Source organism: Taeniopygia guttata, chromosome 37, assembly GCF_048771995.1.
Source record: "Taeniopygia guttata chromosome 37, bTaeGut7.mat, whole genome shotgun sequence".
Classification (NCBI taxonomy): domain Eukaryota; kingdom Metazoa; phylum Chordata; class Aves; order Passeriformes; family Estrildidae; genus Taeniopygia; species Taeniopygia guttata.
Window position 1 is genome coordinate 441,921 of NC_133062.1, and position 18,181 is coordinate 460,101.

The window sequence follows — 18,181 nt, forward strand, 5'->3', positions numbered from 1 at the left end:
ATTAAATTTGGGCTAAAATTTGGGATAAAATTTGAGTGAAATTTGAGGGAAATTTGGGGTTTTGGGGATAAAATTCAGGAGAATTTGGGTGAAATGTGGGGTTTTTGGGATAATGTTATGGTGAAATTTGGGAGGGTTTGGGATAAAATTTGGGTGAAATTTAGGTTTTTTTGGGATAAAATTTGGGATAAAATTTGGGGGAAATTCAGGGGTTTTGGGATACAATTCAGGAGAATTTGGGGCTATTTGGGTGAAATCTGGGTGAAATTTGGGGGTATGGGGATAAAATTTGGGTGAAATGTGGGGCTTTTTGGGATAAAATTTGGGGGGTTTTAGGGATAAAATCTGGGTGAAATTCAGGTGTTTTGGGATAAAATTTGGGATAAAATTTGTGTAAAATTTGGAGTTTTTGGGATAAAATTCAGTAGAATTTGGGTGAAACGTGGGGTTTTTGGGGTGAAACGTGGTGAAATTTTTGGGAGTGACCCCTGAGTGACCCCGGTGACCCCGTGTGACCCTGGTGACCCCCGTGTGACCCCGTGTGACCCCCGGTGACCCCGGACTGACCTCTGACCTCTCGTAGGCGGGCTGTCCGCGGGCGCCGCTGACGATGACGTACGGGACGCGATCCCCGAGGCCCGGAGCGCTGCCGGGGTCCCGCCGGCGCAGTCTGGGGTGAAAAACCGGGATTTTGGGAAAAATTCGGGGATTCAGGGGAAAAAACAGGGAAAAATAGGGAATTTGGGGGGAAAAACAGGGAAAAAATCAGGAATTCGGGGGGGAAAAACATGGAAAAATACGGGAATTTGGGGGGGAAAATGGGCCCGGAGCGCTGCCGGGGTCCCGCCGGCGTAGCCTGGGGCGAAAAAACGGGAATTTGGGAAAATTCGGGGCAAAAAACGGGGAATTTGGGAAAAATAAAACGGGGAAATTGGGAAAAATGGGCCCGGAGCGCTGCCGGGGTCCCGCCGGCGCAGTCTGGGGTGAAAAACGGGGAATTTGGGAAAATTCGGGGGGGAAAATGGTCCCGGAGCGCTGCCGGGGTCCCGCCGGCGCAGTCTGGGGTGAAAAACGGGGAATTTGGGAAAATTCAGGGGGAAAAATGGGTCCGGAGCGCTGCCGGGGTCCCGCCGGCGCAGTCTGGGGCGAAAAACCGGGAAATTGGGAAAAATAAAACGGGGAAATTGGGAAAAATGGGCCCGGAGCGCTGCCGGGGTCCCGCCGGCGCAGTCTGGGGCAAAAAAACGGGAATTTGGGAAAATTCGGGGCGAAAAACGGGGAAATTGGGAAAAATGGGGAGTTTGGGGGGAAAAACAGGGAAAAAATCGGGAAAAATCGGGAATTTGGGGGGAAAATGGGCCCGGAGCGCTGCCGGGGTCCCGCCGGCGCATTCTGGGGTGAAAAACCGGGAATTTGGGAAAAATAAAATGGGGAAATTGGGTAAAATGGGCCCGGAGCGCTGCCGGGGTCCCGCCGGCGCAGTCTGGGGAGAAAAAACGGGAATTTGGGAAAATTCGGGGCGAAAAACGGGGAAATTGGGAAAATTCGGGGCGAAAATGGGGAAATTGGGAAAATTCGGGGCAAAAAACGGGGAAATTGGGAAAATTCGGGGCGAAAAACGGGGAAATTGGGAAAATTCGGGGGAGTTTGGGGGGAAAATGGGCCCGGAGCGCTGCCGGGGTCCCGCCGGCGCAGTCTGGGGCGAAAAACGGGGAAATTGGGAAAATTTGGGGCAAAAAACGGGAAATTGGGAAAATTCGGGGCAAAAAACAGGGAATTTGGGAAAAATGGGGAGTTCGGGGGTAAAAATAGAGAAAAATTTGGGAAAAATAGGGAATTTTGGGGGAAAAAATAGGGAATTTTGGGGGAAAAACATGGAATTCGGGAAAAATGGGGAGTTCGGGGGGAAAACGGAAAATTTGGGAATTTGGAGGGGAAAAAAACAGGAAATCAGGAAAAACGGGGAGTTCGGGAAGAAAAAACAGGAAAATTTTGGGAATTTGGGGGGGAAAACAGGAAATCGGGGAAAATTCAGGAATTTGGGGGGAAAATGGGGAATTTGAGGGAAAATGGGGAAGTCTGGGGAAATTCAGGGAATTTGGGGGGAAAAATGGGGAATTTGGGGGGAAAAAATGGGAAATTGGTAAAAATTCAGGAATTCGGGGGGAAATGGGGGAATTTGGGGGGAAAAATGGGGAATTTGGGGGAAAATGGGGGATTTGGGGGGAAAATAGGGGAATTCAGGGGGAAAATGGGGAATTTGGGGGTAAAAATGGGGAATTTGGGTGGAAAATGGGGAATTTGGGGGTGGTTTTTGGGGTGATTTTGGGTTTTTGGGGTTTCTGGGTGTGTTTTTGATGTTTCTGGGTGTGTTTTTGGGATATTTTTGGGGTGATTTTGGGTGTTTTTGGGGTCCCACCTCTCGGCCAGCGCCACGTGGGCCTGGGGGGCGCTGTAGGCACTGGCTGGGATTTGGGGCGATTTTGGGTTTTTGGGGTTTCTGGGCGGGTTTTTGGGGTATTTTTGGGGTGATTTTGGGTTTTTGGGGTTTCTGGGTGGGCTTTTGATGTTTTTGAGGTTTCTGGGTGGGTTTTTGGGGTGTTTTTGGGGCGATTTTGGGTTTTTGGAGTTTCTGGGTGGGTTTTTGGGATATTTTTGGGGCGATTTTGGGTTTTTGGGGTTTCTGGGTGTGTTTTCAGGGTTTCTGGGTGGGTTTTTGATGTTTTTGGGGTTTCTGGGTGGGTTTTGGGGGTTTCTGGGTGGGTTTTTGGGATATTTTCGGGGTGATTTTGGGTTTTTGCGGTTTCTGTGTGTATTTTTGGGGTGATTTCAGGGGTTTTTGGGGTCCCACCTCTCGGCCAGCGCCACGTGGGCCTGGGGGGCGCTGTAGGCACTGGGTGGGATTTGGGGTTTCTGGGTGTGTTTTTGATGTTTCTGGGTGTGTTTTTGGGGTATTTTTGGGGTGATTTGGGTTTTTGGGGTTTCTGGGTGTATTTTTGCGGTTTCTGTGTGTATTTTTGGGGTGAATTTGGGTGGTTTTGGGGTCCCACCTCTCGGCCAGCGCCACGTGGGCCTGGGGGGCGCTGTAGGCACTGGCTGGGATTTGGGGCGATTTTGGGTTTTTGGGGGTGGTTTTTAGGGTTTTTGAGGTTTCTGGGTGGGTTTTTGGGGTTTCTGGGTGGGTTTTTGGGTTTCTGGGTGGGTTTTGGGGGTATTTTTGGGGTGAATTTGGGTGTTTTTGGGGTCCCACCTCTCTGCCAGCGCCACGTGGGCCTGGGGGGCGCTGTAGGCACTGGCTGGGATTTGGGGGGATTTTGGGTTTCTGGGGGTGGTTTTTCGGGTTTTTGAGGTTTCTGGGTGTATTTTTGGGGTGATTTCAGGGGATTTTGGGGTCCCACCTCTCTGCCAGCGCCACGTGGGCCTGGGGGGCGCTGTAGGCACTGGCTGGGATTTGGGGGGGATTTTGGGTTTTTGGGGTTTCTGGGTGGGTTTTTGGGGTGTTTTGGGGGTGATTTTGGGTTTTTGGGGGTGTTTTTTAGGGTTTTTGGGGTTTCTGGGTGTGTTTTTGGGGTATTTTTGGGTTTTTGGGGTTTCTGGGTGGGTTTTTGGGGTTTCTGGGTGTGTTTTTGAAGTTTCTGGGTGGGTTTTTGGGGTATTTTTGGGGTGATTTTGGGTTTCTGGGGTTTCTGGGTGGATTTTTGATGTTTTTGCGGTTTCTGGGTGGATTTTTGGGGTGATTTTGGGTGTTTTTGGGGTCCCACCTCTCTGCCAGGGCCACGTGGGCCTGGGGGGCGCTGTAGGCACTCGCTGCCCTCGTCAGCTCTTTGGTGATGACGAGTTGGGAAATGTCGATGCGGTTGCAGAGAAGGTCCGAAATCACCTCCTGCGCGTGGGCCACGGCGCCCTGGGGGTCCCTGCAGGTAGAGATCCCAAATTCATCCGAAATTCACCCAAAAATCAACCCAAAAATGGCCCCAAAGCCACCCCAGCCCCCGGTGGCAGAGCAGGTCTGAGATCACCTCCTGCGCGCGGGCCACGGCGCCCTGGGGATCCCTGTGGGGATAGAGACCCCAAATTCATCCAAAATTCACCCAAAAATCACCCCAAACTGACGCCAAACTGACCCTAAATACAGCTCAAAACTGACCCCAAAATTGACCTAAATCCACCCCAAAAATGACCCCAAATCCACCCCAAAACTGACCCCAAACTGACCTAAATCCACTCAAAACTGATGCCAAACTGATCCTAAGTCCATCACAAAACTGACCCCAAATTAACCCCAAAACTGACCCTAAAACTGACCCCAAATCAACCTCAAACTGACCCCAAAACTGACCCCAATTCCACCTCAAAATTACCCCAAAACTGACGCCAAATCCACCTAAAACTGACCCCAAAAATGACCTCAAAACTGACCCCAAATCCACCTCAAACTGACCCCAAAATTGACCTAAATCCACCCCAAAACTGACCCCAAATCGACCCCAAAACTGAACCCAAATCCACCTCAAAGTGACCCCAAAACTGACCTAAATCCACCCCAAAACTGACCCCAAAACTGACCCCAAAACCACCCTAAAACTGACCCTAAATCCACCTCAAACTAACTCCAAAATTGACCCCAAACCCACCCCAAAACTGACCCCAAATTCACCCAAAAACTGACCCATATCCATCACATAACTGACCCCAAAACTGACCCCAAATCCACCTCAAATCTCCATTATTTCCCCATTATTTCCCCATTTTTAGGCCATTTTTGTCATTTCTCCCCATTTCTTCACCGTTTAAGGCCATTTTTTCACCATTTTCCCCGTGTTTTTCACCGTTTTTTCCCATTTTTCCTCATTTTTCACCTGTGCAGCAGGATCCTCCTGAGGCAGGCTGGAACCCAGGGGAGACTTGTCCCATTTTGGGGCCATTTCCCCATTATTTCCCCATTTTTTGCCATTTTTTGCCATTTTTTCACCATTTTTCCCATTTTTTCACAGTTTTTTCCCGTTTTTTCCTGTTTTTTCCCCATTTTTCACCTGTGCAGCAGGATCCTCCTGAGGCAGGCTGGCACCCAGGGGAGACTTGTCCCATTTTGGGGCCATTTCCCCATTATTTCCCCATTTTTAGGCCATTTTTTGCCATTTTTTCACCGTTTTTTCCCATTTTTTCACCGTTTTTTCCCATTTTTTCACCATTTTTCACCGTTTTTTCCCCATTTTTCACCTGTGCAGCAGGATCCTCCTGAGGCAGGCTGGCACCCAGGGGAGACTTGTCCCATTTTGGGGCCATTTCCCCATTATTTCCCCATTTTTAGGCCATTTTTTGCCATTTTTTCACCGTTTTTGCCATTTTTTCACCGTTTTTAGCCATTTTTTCACCGTTTTTTCCCATTTTTTCCCCGTTTTTTCCCCATTTTTCACCTGTGCAGCAGGATCCTCCTGAGGCAGGCTGGAACCCAGGGGAGACCTGTCCCATTTTTGGGCCATTTTTAGGCCATTTTTTCACCGTTTTTCACCATTTTTTCACCGTTTTTTGCCATTTTTTCACCGTTTTTTCCCGTTTTTCCCCGTTTTTCCCCCATTTTTCACCTGTGCAGCAGGATCCTCCTGAGGCAGGCTGTCACCAGGTTGGCAGCCAGGGGACAGTTGTCCCATTTTGGGGCCATTTCCCCATTATTTCCCCATTTTTTCCCATTTTTAGGCTGTTTTTGGCCATTTTTAGGCCATTTTTTCACTGTTTCCGGCCGTTTTTTGCCATTTTTTCACCGTTTTTTGCCATTTTTTCCCGTTTTTTCCCCATTTTCCACCTGTGCAGCAGGATCCTCCTGAGGCAGGCTGTCACCAGGTTGGCAGCCAGGGGACAGTTGTCCCTCCTGACGGCCTCCAGCCCTTTGCAGTCCAGTTTTGGGGTACCCCCGGAGCCCCCCGAAAAGCAGAGCCCGGCGTAGCGCTTCTTGCTGATCAGCAGGTAGGGCAGGTACACCTGAAGGGTTTCCAACAGATTTTTTAATTATTTTTATTTTTTTAAATTTTTTTTCCCATGTTTTTAAACTATTTTTCACTATTTTTAATTTTTTTCCCGATTTTTTAAACTATATTTTACAGTTTTTCGGCTTTTTTTACCTTTTTTTTGCTATTTTAGAGCTGTTTTTTATCACCCCCAAAAATTGCCCTCTAAAACTCCCACCAAAACCATAAATCTCCCCAAAAATCCTGAAATCCCCTCAAAAACTCCCCTTTAAAATCTCAAATCTGCCCAAACCCCCCAAAATTCCCCCAAAAACGCTCAAATTCCCCCCCCAAAACCCCAAAATTCCCCCAAAAAACCCAAAACTCTCCCCAAAACCCCAAAATTCTCCCCAAAAACCCCCAAATTGCCCCCAAAACACCAAAATTCCCCCCCAAAACCCATAAATCCTTCCAAAAACCCCCTCAAAAACCCCAAAACTCCCCCAAAACCTCAAATCTCCCCAAAAATCCTAAAATCCCCCCAAAAACTCCCCTTTAAAATCTCAAATTCTGCCCAAACCCCCCAAAATTTCCCCAAAAACCACCAAATTCCCCCCCAACACCCCAAAATCCCCCCCAAAACCTGATCAGCAGGTAGGGCAGGTACACCTGCAGGGGTTTCCAACAGATTTTTAAATTATTTTTATTTTTTAAAATTTTTTTTCCCGTGTTTTTAAACTATTTTTCACTATTTTTAATTTTTTTCCCGATTTTTTAAACTATTTTTTACAGGTTTTCTGCTTTTTTTACAGTTTTTTTCCTATTTTATAGCTATTTTTTATCACCCCCAATAATTCCCCCCGAAAACTCCCCCTAAAACTCTGCCCAAAACCCCAAATCTCCCCAAAAACCCTAAAATCCCCCGAGAAACTCCCCTCAAAACCTCAAATTCTGCCCAAACCCCCCAAAATTCCCCCAAAAACGCCAAAATTCCCCCCCAAACCCCAAAACTCTCCCCAAAACCCCAAAATTCCCCCCAAAAACTCCAAACCCCCCTCCAAAACCCCCAAACTCCCCCCAAGATCCAAAAACTCCCCCAAAACTCCAAAACTCCCCCCAAAAAACTCAAAATTCTCCCCCAAAACACCAAATTCCCCTCCAAATCCCAAAATTCCCCCAAAACCCCGAAACTCTCCCAAAAACCCCAAAATTCCCCCCAAAAACCCAAAACTCTCCCCAAAAACCCAAAAACTCCCCCCAAAAACCCCAAAACTCCCCCAAAACCCCCCAAAACCCCCAAAACTCCAAAACTCCCCCCAAAAACCTCAAAATCCCTCAAAAACCCCAAAACCCTCCCCAAAAACCTCAAAATTCTCCACAAAAAACCCAAAACCCCCCCAAAACCCCCAAAATTTCCCCAAAAAACACCAAAATTCCCCCCAAAAACCTGAAAATTCCCCCAAAACCCCCCCAAAATCCCGAAAACTCCCCCCAGAACTCCCTCAAAACCCCCCTAAAAACCCCAAAACTTCCCCCAAAAAACCCAAAATTCCCCCCAAAAACCCCAAAATCCTTCCAAACCCCAGAATTCCCCCCAAAACTTCCCCCAAAACCCCCAAAACCCCCCCAAAAAACCTGAAAATTCCCCCCAAAAACCCGAAAATTCCCCCCAAAAACCGGAAAATCCCCCCCAAAACAAGAAAATCCCCATAAAACTGCCCCCAAAACTGCCCCAAAACTCCCCTGAGTCCCCCCTTTAAGGACCCTGGCAGGAAATTTGGGTATTTTTGGGGTCCCAGCCCAATTCGGGGCGCACCTTCTCGAACTCGAGGCGGATGGGGGGCGGGAAGTGACCCGACACCCACGTGGCCACGGCCCGGCCCAGAGCGGCCGCCTCGGGCACCGAGGGCACCTTCAGGCGGCACATCACCGAGTCCGTGTCCCCGTACACCACCTGGGGGGAAAAACACAAAAAATCATATTAAAATCACATTAAAATAAAAAAAACCCCGTTAAAATATGTAAAAACCGCATTAAAATACAAAAAAACTGCACTAAAATACACAAAATCCACATTGAAACGCCCCAAAACTGCCCCCAGGTGACATCACCGAGTCCGTGTCCCCGTACACCACCTGGGGGGAAAAAATCCAAAATTCAACCAAAATTCACATTAAAATAAAAAAAACCCCGTTAAAATACACAAAAATCCCATTAAAATACATCAAAAACTCACTAAAATACATCAAAACCCCATTGAAATACAGAAAAACCTCATTTAAACGCCCCAAAAGTGCCCCCAGGTGACATCACCGAGTCCGTGTCCCCGTACACCACCTGGGGCAGAAAACACAAAATTCACAAAAAAATCACATTAAAATTAAAAAAACCCCGTTAGAATACACCAAAACGTCATTAAAATACAGAAAAACCCTGTTAAAATACGTAAAAACCGCATTAAAATACACCAAAAGTGCCCCCAGGTGACATCACCGAGTCCGTGTCCCCGTACACCACCTGGGCAAAAAAACACCAAAAACCCCATGAAAATATACCAAAATCCCATTAAAATATACCAAAATATCATTAAAATACAAAAAAACCCGATTAAAATATGCAAAAATCCTATTAAAATACACCAAAAGTGCCCCCAGGTGACATCACCGAGTCCGTGTCCCCGTACACCACCTGGGGCAAAAAACACCAAAAATCACATTAAAATACACAAAAACCCCGTTGAAATACACAAAAATCCCGTTAAAATACGTAAAAACCGCATTAAAATACACCAAAATCCCATTGAAATACACCAAACTATCACTGAAATGCCCCAAAAGTGCCCCCAGGTGACATCACCGAGTCCGTGTCCCCGTACACCACCTGGGGCAAAAAACACAAAAAATCACATTAAAATACACAAAAATCCCGTTAAAATCCATCAAAAACTCACTGAAATACAAAAAAACCCGATTAAAATACACCAAAACTGCACTGAAATACACCAAAATCTCATTAAAACTGCCCCCAGGTGACATCACCGAGTCCGTGTCCCCGTACACCACCTGGGGGGAAAAATCCAAAATTCAACCAAAATTCACATTAAAATAGAAAAAAACCCCGTTAAAATATACCAAAATGTCATTAAACTGCCCCAAAAGTGCCCCCAGGTGACATCACCGAGTCCGTGTCCCCGTACACCACCTGGGGCAGAAAAACACCCAAAATTATACCAAAATTCACATTAAAATAAAAAAAACCCCGTTAAAATCCATCAAAAACTCACTGAAATACAAAAAAACTGCACTAAAATGCACCAAACTATCACTAAACTGCCCCAAAAGTGCCCCCAGGTGACATCACCGAGTCCGTGTCCCCGTACACCACCTGGGGCAAAAAACACAAAAATCATATTAAAATACACAAAAACCCCATTAAAGTACACAAAAACCCTGTTAAAATCCATCAAAAACTCACTAAAATACAAAAAAACCCGATTAAAATACACCAAAACTGCACTGAAATACACCAAAATCTCATTAAAACTGCCCCCAGGTGACATCACCGAGTCCGTGTCCCCGTACACCACCTGGGGAAGAATTCGGGGTGAGAAACCCAAAAAAACCCAAAATCTGCCCAAAAATCACATTAAAATATACCAAAATCCCATTAAAATACAGCAAAACCTCACTAAAATACAAAAAAAACCCATTAAAATACACCAAAAGTGCCCCCAGGTGACATCACCGAGTCCGTGTCCCCGTACACCACCTGGGGCAAAAAACACAAAAAATCACATTAAAATACACAAAAACCCCATTAAAATACACCAAAACGTCATTAAATTACACCAAAATCCCATTGAAATACACCAAACTATCACTAAAACGCCCCAAAAGTGCCCCCAGGTGACATCACCGAGTCCGTGTCCCCGTACACCACCTGGGGCAGAAAACACCAAAAAAACCCAAAAATCACATTAAAATTAAAAAAAAAACCATTAAAATATACCAAAATATCATTAAAATACATAAAATCCGCATTGAAATACACCAAAATCTCATTAAAACTGCCCCCAGGTGACATCACCGAGTCCGTGTCCCCGTACACCACCTGGGCAAAAAACACAAAAAAACCCAAAAATCCCGTTAAAATATACCAAAATCCCATTAAAATACAAAAAAATCCCATTAAAATATACCAAAATCCCATTAAAATACAGCAAAACGTCATTAAAATACAGCAAAACGTCATTAAAATACACCAAAAGTGCCCCCAGGTGACATCACCGAGTCCGTGTCCCCGTACACCACCTGGGGGAAAATTTGGGGTGAGAAACCCAAAAAAACCCAAAATCTGCCAAAAAACCCCATTAAAATATACCAAAATGTCATTAAAATACACAAAAACCCCATTAAAATACTCCCCAGGTGTGCCCAGGTGTGCTGTTACCTGTGCCCAGGTATGTTGTTACCTGTACCAGGTGTGCCCAGGTGTGCCCAGGTGTGCCATTACCTGTTCCCAGGTGTGCCCAGGTGTGTTACCTGTGCCCAGGTGTACCCAGCCATGCTGTTACCTGTGCCCAGGTGTGCCCAGGTGTGCCCAGGTGTGTTGTTACCTGTGCCCAGGTGTGCCCAGGTGTGTTACCTGTGCCCAGGTGTGCCCAGCTGTGCTCTTACCTGTGCCCAGGTGTGTTCTAACCTGTACCAGGTGTGCCCAGGTGTGCCCAGGTGTGCCATTACCTGTTCCCAGGTGTGCCCAGGTGTGTTACCTGAGCCCAGGTGTGCTGTTACCTGTGCCCAGGTGTGCCCAGGTGTGTGTTACCTGTGCCCAGGTGTGCCCAGGTGTGCCCAGGTGTGTGTTACCTGTGCCCAGGTGTGCCCAGGTGTGCCCAGGTGTGTTACCTGTGCTCAGCCATGCTGTTACCTGTGCCCAGGTGTGTTACCTGCACATCCGGGTACTCGCTCTCCACCAGCTGCTTCGTCCTCTCGATCATCTGGCGCCCGAAGCCGGTCACGCTCTGCAGGTGAGGCTCAGGTGAGGCCCAGGTGAGGCTCAGGTGAGGCCCAGGTGAGGCCTGGCCCTGCCCAGGTGTGATCTGGGCTCCCCAGGTGGGGTTTGGGGGTGCCCAGGTGTGCCCAGGTGTGTCAGTGACTATCCCAGGTGTGCTCAAACCCCTCCCAGGTGTGTCTGTGGCTATCCCAGGTGTGTTCAAACCCCTCCCAGGTGTGCCCAGGTGTGCCATTACCTGTACCCAGGTGTGTTACCTGTGCCCAGGTGTGTTGTTACCTGTGCCCAGGTGCGTTGTTACCTGTACCCAGGTGTGCCCAGGTGTGCCCCAGGTGTGCCCAAACCCCTCCCAGGTGTGCCCAGGTGTGTCTGTGACTATCCCAGGTGTGCTCAAACCCCTCCCAGGTGTGCCCAGGTGTGCCCCAGGTGTGCCCAAACCCCTCCCAGGTGTGCCCAGGTGTGCCCAAACCCCTCCCAGGTATGCCCAGGTGTGCCCCAGGTGTGCCCAGGTGTGTCTGTGGCTATTCCAGGTGTGCCCCAGCTGTGCCCAGTAGTGCCCAGCTGTGCCCAGGTGTGCCCCAGGTGTGTTACCTGTGCCCAGGTGTGCCCAGGTGTGCCCAGGTATGCCCCAGGTGTGTTACCTGTGCCCAGGTGTGCCCAGGTGTGCCCAGGTGTGTCTGAGGATATCCCAGGTGTGCTCAAACCCCTCCCAGGTGTGCCCCAGCTGTGCCCAGGTGTGTCCCAGCTGTCCCCAGGTGTGCCCAGGTGTGTTACCTGCGCCCAGGTGTCTCACCTGCGATATCTCCAGGCAGGGCAGGCGCCCGGCCTGCGCCCCGGTGAAGCCGTAGACGGAGTTGGCGCTCACCTTCAGCGCCAGCTGACGCCCGTCCAGCACCTGGCGCCGCTCGGGGTCCTGCTCCTCCGCCAGCGCCGCCTTCACCCTGCCAGGACCCGCAGGTGAGCTCACCTGGGCACAGGTGAACACACCTGGGCACAAATCCCAAAAAATCCCCACAGAAATCCCAAAAATCCTCACAGAAATACCAAAAATCCCCACAAAAATGGTCCCAAATTCACCTGGTTCAGGTCCTGTGACACCTTTACCCTGCCAGGACCCGCAGGTGAGCTCACCTGGGCACAGGTGAGCGCACCTGGGCAGAAATCCCCGCGGAAATCCCAAAAATCCCCGCGGAAATCCCAAAAATCCCCACAGAAATGGCCCCAAATTCACCCAAATTCCCATTTTGTGTCACCTTTACCCTGCCAGGACCTGCAGGTGAGCTCACCTGGGCACAGGTGAGCGCACCTGGGCAGAAATCCCCACGGAAATACCAAAAATCCCCACGGAAATACCAAAAATCCCCACGGAAATGGTCCCAAATTCACCTGGTTCAGGTCCTGTGACACCTTTACCCTGCCAGGACCCGCAGGTGAGCTCACCTGGGCACAGGTGAGCACACCTGGGAAAAAATCCCCGCGGAAATCCCAAAAATCGCCACGGAAATCCCAAAAATCCCAACAAAAATGGTCCCAAATTCCCCTGGTTCAGGTCCTGTGACACCTTTACCCTGCCAGGACCCGCAGGTGAGCCCACCTGGGCACAGGTGAGCGCACCTGGGCAGAAATCCCAAAAAATCCCCACAGAAATACCAAAAATCCCCACAAAAATGGTCCCAAATTCACCCAAATTCCCATTTTGTGACACCTTTACCCTGCCAGGACCCGCAGGTGAGCTCACCTGGGCACAGGTGAGCACACCTGGGCAGAAATCCCAAAAAATCCCCACGGAAATACCAAAAATCCCCACAAAAATGGTCCCAAATTCACCCAAATTCCCATTTTGTGACACCTTTACCCTGCCAGGACCCGCAGGTGAGCTCACCTGGGCACAGGTGAGCACACCTGGGCAGAAATCCCAAAAATCCCCACAGAAATCCCCCAAAATTCACCCAAATTCCCCTGGTTCAGGTCCTGTGACACCTTTACCCTGCCAGGACCCGCAGGTGAGCTCACCTGGGCACAGGTGAACACACCTGGGCAGAAATCCCAAAAATCCCCACGGAAATCCCAAAAATCCCCATGGAAATCCCCCAAAAATCCCCCAAATTCCCCCTGGTTCAGGTCCTGTGACACCTTTACCCTGCCAGGACCCGCAGGTGAGCTCACCTGGGCACAGGTAAACTCACCTGGGAAAAAATCCCCGCAGAAATCCCAAAAATCCCCACGGAAATACCAAAAATCCCCACGGAAATGGTCCCAAATTCCCATTTTGGGTCCTGTGACACCTTTACCCTGCCAGGACCCGCAGGTGAGCTCACCTGGGCACAGGTGAGCGCACCTGGGCAGAAATCCCAAAAAATCCCCACAGAAATCCCAAAAATCCCCACAGAAATGGTCCCAAATTCACCCAAATTCCCACTTTGTGACACCTTTACCCTGCCAGGACCCGCAGGTGAGCTCACCTGGGCACAGGTGAACACACCTGGGCAGAAAACCCAAAAAATCCCCGCGGAAATCCCAAAAATCCCCACGGAAATACCAAAAATCCCCGCGGAAATACCAAAAATCCCCACAAAAATTGTCCCAAATTCACCCAAAATAACCCTGGTTCAGGTCCTGTAACACCTTTACCCTGCCAGGACCCGCAGGTGAGCGCACCTGGGCACAGGTGAGCGCACCTGGGCAGAAATCCCCGCGGAAATCCCAAAAATCCCCACGGAAATCCCAAAAATCCCCACGGAAATCCCAAAAATCCCCACGGAAATGGTCCCAAATTCACCCAAATTCACCTGGTTCAGGTCCTGTGACACCTTCACCCTGCCAGGACCCGCAGGTGAGCTCACCTGGGCACAGGTGAGCGCACCTGGGCAGAAATCCCAAAAATCCCCGCGGAAATCCCAAAAATCCCCACGGAAATGGCCCCAAATTCACCCAAATTCCCATTATTGTGACACCTTTACCCTGCCAGGACCTGCAGGTGAGCTCACCTGGGCACAGGTGAACGCACCTGGGCAGAAATCCCAAAAATCCCCACGGAAATCCCAAAAATCCCCACAGAAATGGTCCCAAATTCACCCAAATTCCCATTTTGTGACACCTTTACCCTGCCAGGACCCGCAGGTGAGCTCACCTGGGCACAGGTGAACACACCTGGGCAGAAATCCCCGCGGAAATCCCAAAAATCCCCATGGAAATCCCAAAAATCCCCACAAAAATGGTCCCCAAATCCCTAAAATTGCCCAAATTCCCCCAAATCCCCCAAAGCCTCCCCAAATTCATCAAATTCCCCCCAAAATCCCCTAAATTCCTCCTAAAATTCCCCAATTTTTCCTCAAATCCCTAAAATCACCCAAATTCCCTTAAATATCCCAAATCCTCCCCAAATCTCTCAAAATTACCCCAAAATCTCCCCAAAATCCCCCAATTTCTCCCCAAATCCCTAAAATCGCCCAAATTCCCTTAAATATCCCAAATCCTCCCCAAATCTCTCAAAATTACCCCAAAATCTCCCCAAAACTCTCAAAATGACCCCAAAATCCTCCCCAAAATCTCTTTAATTCCCCCCAAATCCTCCCTATTTGCCTAATCCCCCAAATTTCCCACATTTCCCCCAAATTTCTCCCAAATTTTCTCCCGAAATCCCCCCAAATCCCGAAATTCCCCCGAATTTGCCCAAAATGCCCCAAATTGTGCCCGGATCTCACCTGCTCCTGGCGGCCAACAGCCCTTCCAGGACCCTCGGCAGGACCCCCCTGCGCACCCGGGGGGTGACAAAGAGCTGCCCCGTGGGGGTCCGGATGAAATCCTGGGGGCCCAGCCTGAGGAGAGACCAGTATAAACCAGTATAAACCAGTATAAACCAGTACAGACCAGTATGGACCAGTATAAACCAGTATAAACCAGTATAGACCAGTATGGACCAGTATAGACCAGTATGGACCAGTATGGACTGAGCTGCCCCGTGGGGGTCCGGATGAAATCCTGGGGGCCCAGCCTGAGGAGAGACCAGTATAAACCAGTAAAAACCAGTATGGACCAGTATGGACCAGTATGGACCAGTATAAACCAGTATAAACCAGTATAAACCAGTATAAACCAGTATGGACCAGTATAGAGCACTATGGACCAGTATGGACCAGTATGGACCAGTATGGACTGAGCTGCCCCGTGGGGGTCCGGATGAAATCCTCGGGGCCCAGCCTGAGGAGAGACCAGTATAAACCAGTATGGACCAGTATAAACCAGTATAAACCAGTATAAACCAGTATAAACCAGTATAAACCAGTATAAACCAGTACAGACCAGTATAAACCAGTATGGACCAGTATGGACCAGTATGGACTGAGCTGCCCCGTGGGGGTCCGGATGAAATCCTGGGGGCCCAGCCTGAGGAGAGACCAGTATAAACCAGTATAAACCAGTATAAACCAGTATGGACCAGTATGGACCAGTATGGACTGAGCTGCCCCGTGGGGGTCCGGATGAAATCCTGGGGGCCCAGCCTGAGGAGAGACCAGTATAAACCAGTATAAACCAGTATAAACCAGTACAGACCAGTATAAACCAGTATAAACCAGTATGGACCAGTATGGACCAGTATGGACTGAGCTGCCCCGTGGGGGTCCGGATGAAATCCTGGGGGCCCAGCCTGAGGAGAGACCAGTATAAACCAGTATAAACCAGTATAAACCAGTATAAATCAGTATAGACCAGTATGGACCACTATGGACCAGTATGGACCAGTATGGACTGAGCTGCCCCGTGGGGGTCCGGATGAAATCCTGGGGGCCCAGCCTGTGGAGAGACCAGTATAAACCAGTATAAACCAGTATAAACCAGTACGGACCAGTATAAACCAGTATAAACCAATAGAGACCAGTATGGACCAGTATAAACCACTATGGACCAGTATGGACCAGTATGGACCAGTATGGACCAGTATGGACCAGTATGGACCAGTATGGACTGAGCTGCCCCGTGGGGGTCCGGATGAAATCCTGGGGGCCCAGCCTGTGGAGAGACCAGTATAAACCAGTATAAACCAGTATAAACCAGTATAAACCAGTATAGACCAGTATGGACCAGTATGGACCAGTATGGACCAGTATGGACCAGTATGGACTGAGCTGCCCCGTGGGGGTCCGGATGAAATCCTCGGGGCCCAGCCTGAGGAGAGACCAGTATAAACCAGTATAAACCAGTATAAACCAGTATGGACCAGTATAAACCAGTACGGACCAGTATAAACCAGTATAAACCAGTATGGACCAGTATAAACCAGTACGGACCAGTATAAACCAGTACAAATGAACAGAAATCAGTATGGACCAGTATGGACCAGTATAAACCAGTATGGACCAGTATGAACTAACAGAAATCAGTATAAACCAGTATAAACCAGTATAAACCAGTATGGACCAGTAAACAAACAGAAATCTGTATAAACCAGTCCAAACCAGTCCAAACCAGTATAAACCAGTCCAAACCAGTCCAAACCAGTCCAAACCAGTATAAACCAGTCCAAACCAGTCCAAACCAGTATAAACCAGTCCGAACCAGTCCGAAGCACTCCAAACCAGTCCAAACCAGTCCAAACCAGTCCAAACCAGTCCAAACCAGTCCAAACCAGTCCAAACCAGTATAAACCAGTCCAAACCAGTATAAACCAGTATAAACCAGTCCAAACCAGTACAGACAGACCAGTAGAGACCACATGGACAAGTCCAAACCATTCCAGATCCATCCAGACCAGTCCAAACCAGTCCGAAGCACTCCAAACCAGTCCAAACCAGTCCAAACCAGTACAAACCAGTCCAGACCAGTCCAAACCAGTATAAACCAGTCCAAACCAGTCCAAACCAGTCCAAACCAGTCCAAACCAGTACAGACAGACCAGTAGAGACCACCATGGACAAGTCCAAACCATTCCAGATCCATCCAGACCAGTCCGAAGCACTCCAAACCACTCCAAACCAGTCCAAACCAGTATAAACCAGTCCAAACCAGTCCAAACCAGTCCAAACCAGTCCAAACCAGTATAAACCAGTCCAAACCAGTCCAAACCAGTCCAAACCAGTCCAAACCATTATAAACCAGTCCAAACCAGTCCAAACCAGTCCAAACCAGTCCAAACCATTCCGAACCAGTCCGAACCAGTCCAAACCAGTCCAAACCAGTCCAAACCAGTATAAACCAGTATAAACCAGTACGGACCAGTATAAACCAGTACAAACTAACAGAAATCAGTATGGACCAGTATGGACCAGTATGGACCAGTATGGACCAGTATAAACCAGTACAGACCAGTACAAACGAACAGAAATCAGTATAGACAGTATAGACCAGTATAAAACCAGTATGGACCAGTATAAACCAGTACAAACGAACAGAAATCAGTATGGACCAGTATGGACCAGTATAAACCAGTATGGACCAGTATGGACCAGTATAAACCAGTATGGACCAGTATAAACTAACAGAAATCAGTATGGACCAGTATAAACCAGTATGGACCAGTATAAACAAACAAAAATCTGTATAAACCATTCCAAACCAGTCCAAACCAGTATAAACCAGTCCAAACCAGTATGAACCAGTACAGACAGACAGTAGAAACCAGCATGGACAAGTCCAAACCATTCCAGATCCATCCAGACCAGTCCAAACCAGTCCCAACCAGTCCAAACCAGTCCAAACCAGTATAAACCAGTCCAAACCATTATAAACCAGTCCAAACCAGTCCAAACCAGTCCAAACCAGTATAAACCAGTATAAACCAGTACAGACAGACCAGTAGAGACCGTCATGGACAAGTCCAAACCATTCCAGATCCATCCAGATCCATCCAGACCAGTCTGAACCAGTCCGAAGCACTCCAAACCAGTCCAGACCAGTCCAAACCAGTCCAAACCAGTCCAAACCAGTACAAACCAGTCCAAACCAGTATAAACCAGTCCAAACCATTATAAACCAGTACAAACCAGTCCAAACCAGTCCAAACCAGTATAAACCAGTATAAACCAGTATGGACCAGTATGGACCAGTATAAACAAACAGAAATCTGTATAAAGCAGTCCAAAACAGTCCAAACCATTATAAACCACTCCAAACCAGTCCAAACCAGTATAAACCAGTCCAAACCAGTCCAAACCAGTCCAAACCAGTCCAAACCAGTCCGAACCATTCCAAACCAGTCCAAACCAGTCCAAACCAGTCCAAACCAGTGCAAA

The 18,181-nt window shown here is 48.6% G+C and overlaps 1 protein-coding gene across 1 annotated transcript in view; it reads right to left on the reverse strand.

Annotated features, from left to right (window-relative positions):
- LOC115491844 (DNA polymerase delta catalytic subunit) overlaps window positions 1-18,181 on the reverse strand; it is a 76,800-nt gene that overhangs the window by 12,959 nt on the left and 45,660 nt on the right. The window contains exons 15-21 of the mRNA XM_072921562.1: window positions 14,657-14,770; window positions 11,746-11,893; window positions 10,888-10,962; window positions 7,762-7,899; window positions 5,804-5,979; window positions 3,762-3,914; window positions 568-670 (exon numbers count right to left, since the gene is read on the reverse strand). Coding sequence (XP_072777663.1) covers window positions 568-670; window positions 3,762-3,914; window positions 5,804-5,979; window positions 7,762-7,899; window positions 10,888-10,962; window positions 11,746-11,893; window positions 14,657-14,770 — 907 coding nt within the window. The remainder of the gene's footprint in view (window positions 1-567; window positions 671-3,761; window positions 3,915-5,803; window positions 5,980-7,761; window positions 7,900-10,887; window positions 10,963-11,745; window positions 11,894-14,656; window positions 14,771-18,181) is intronic.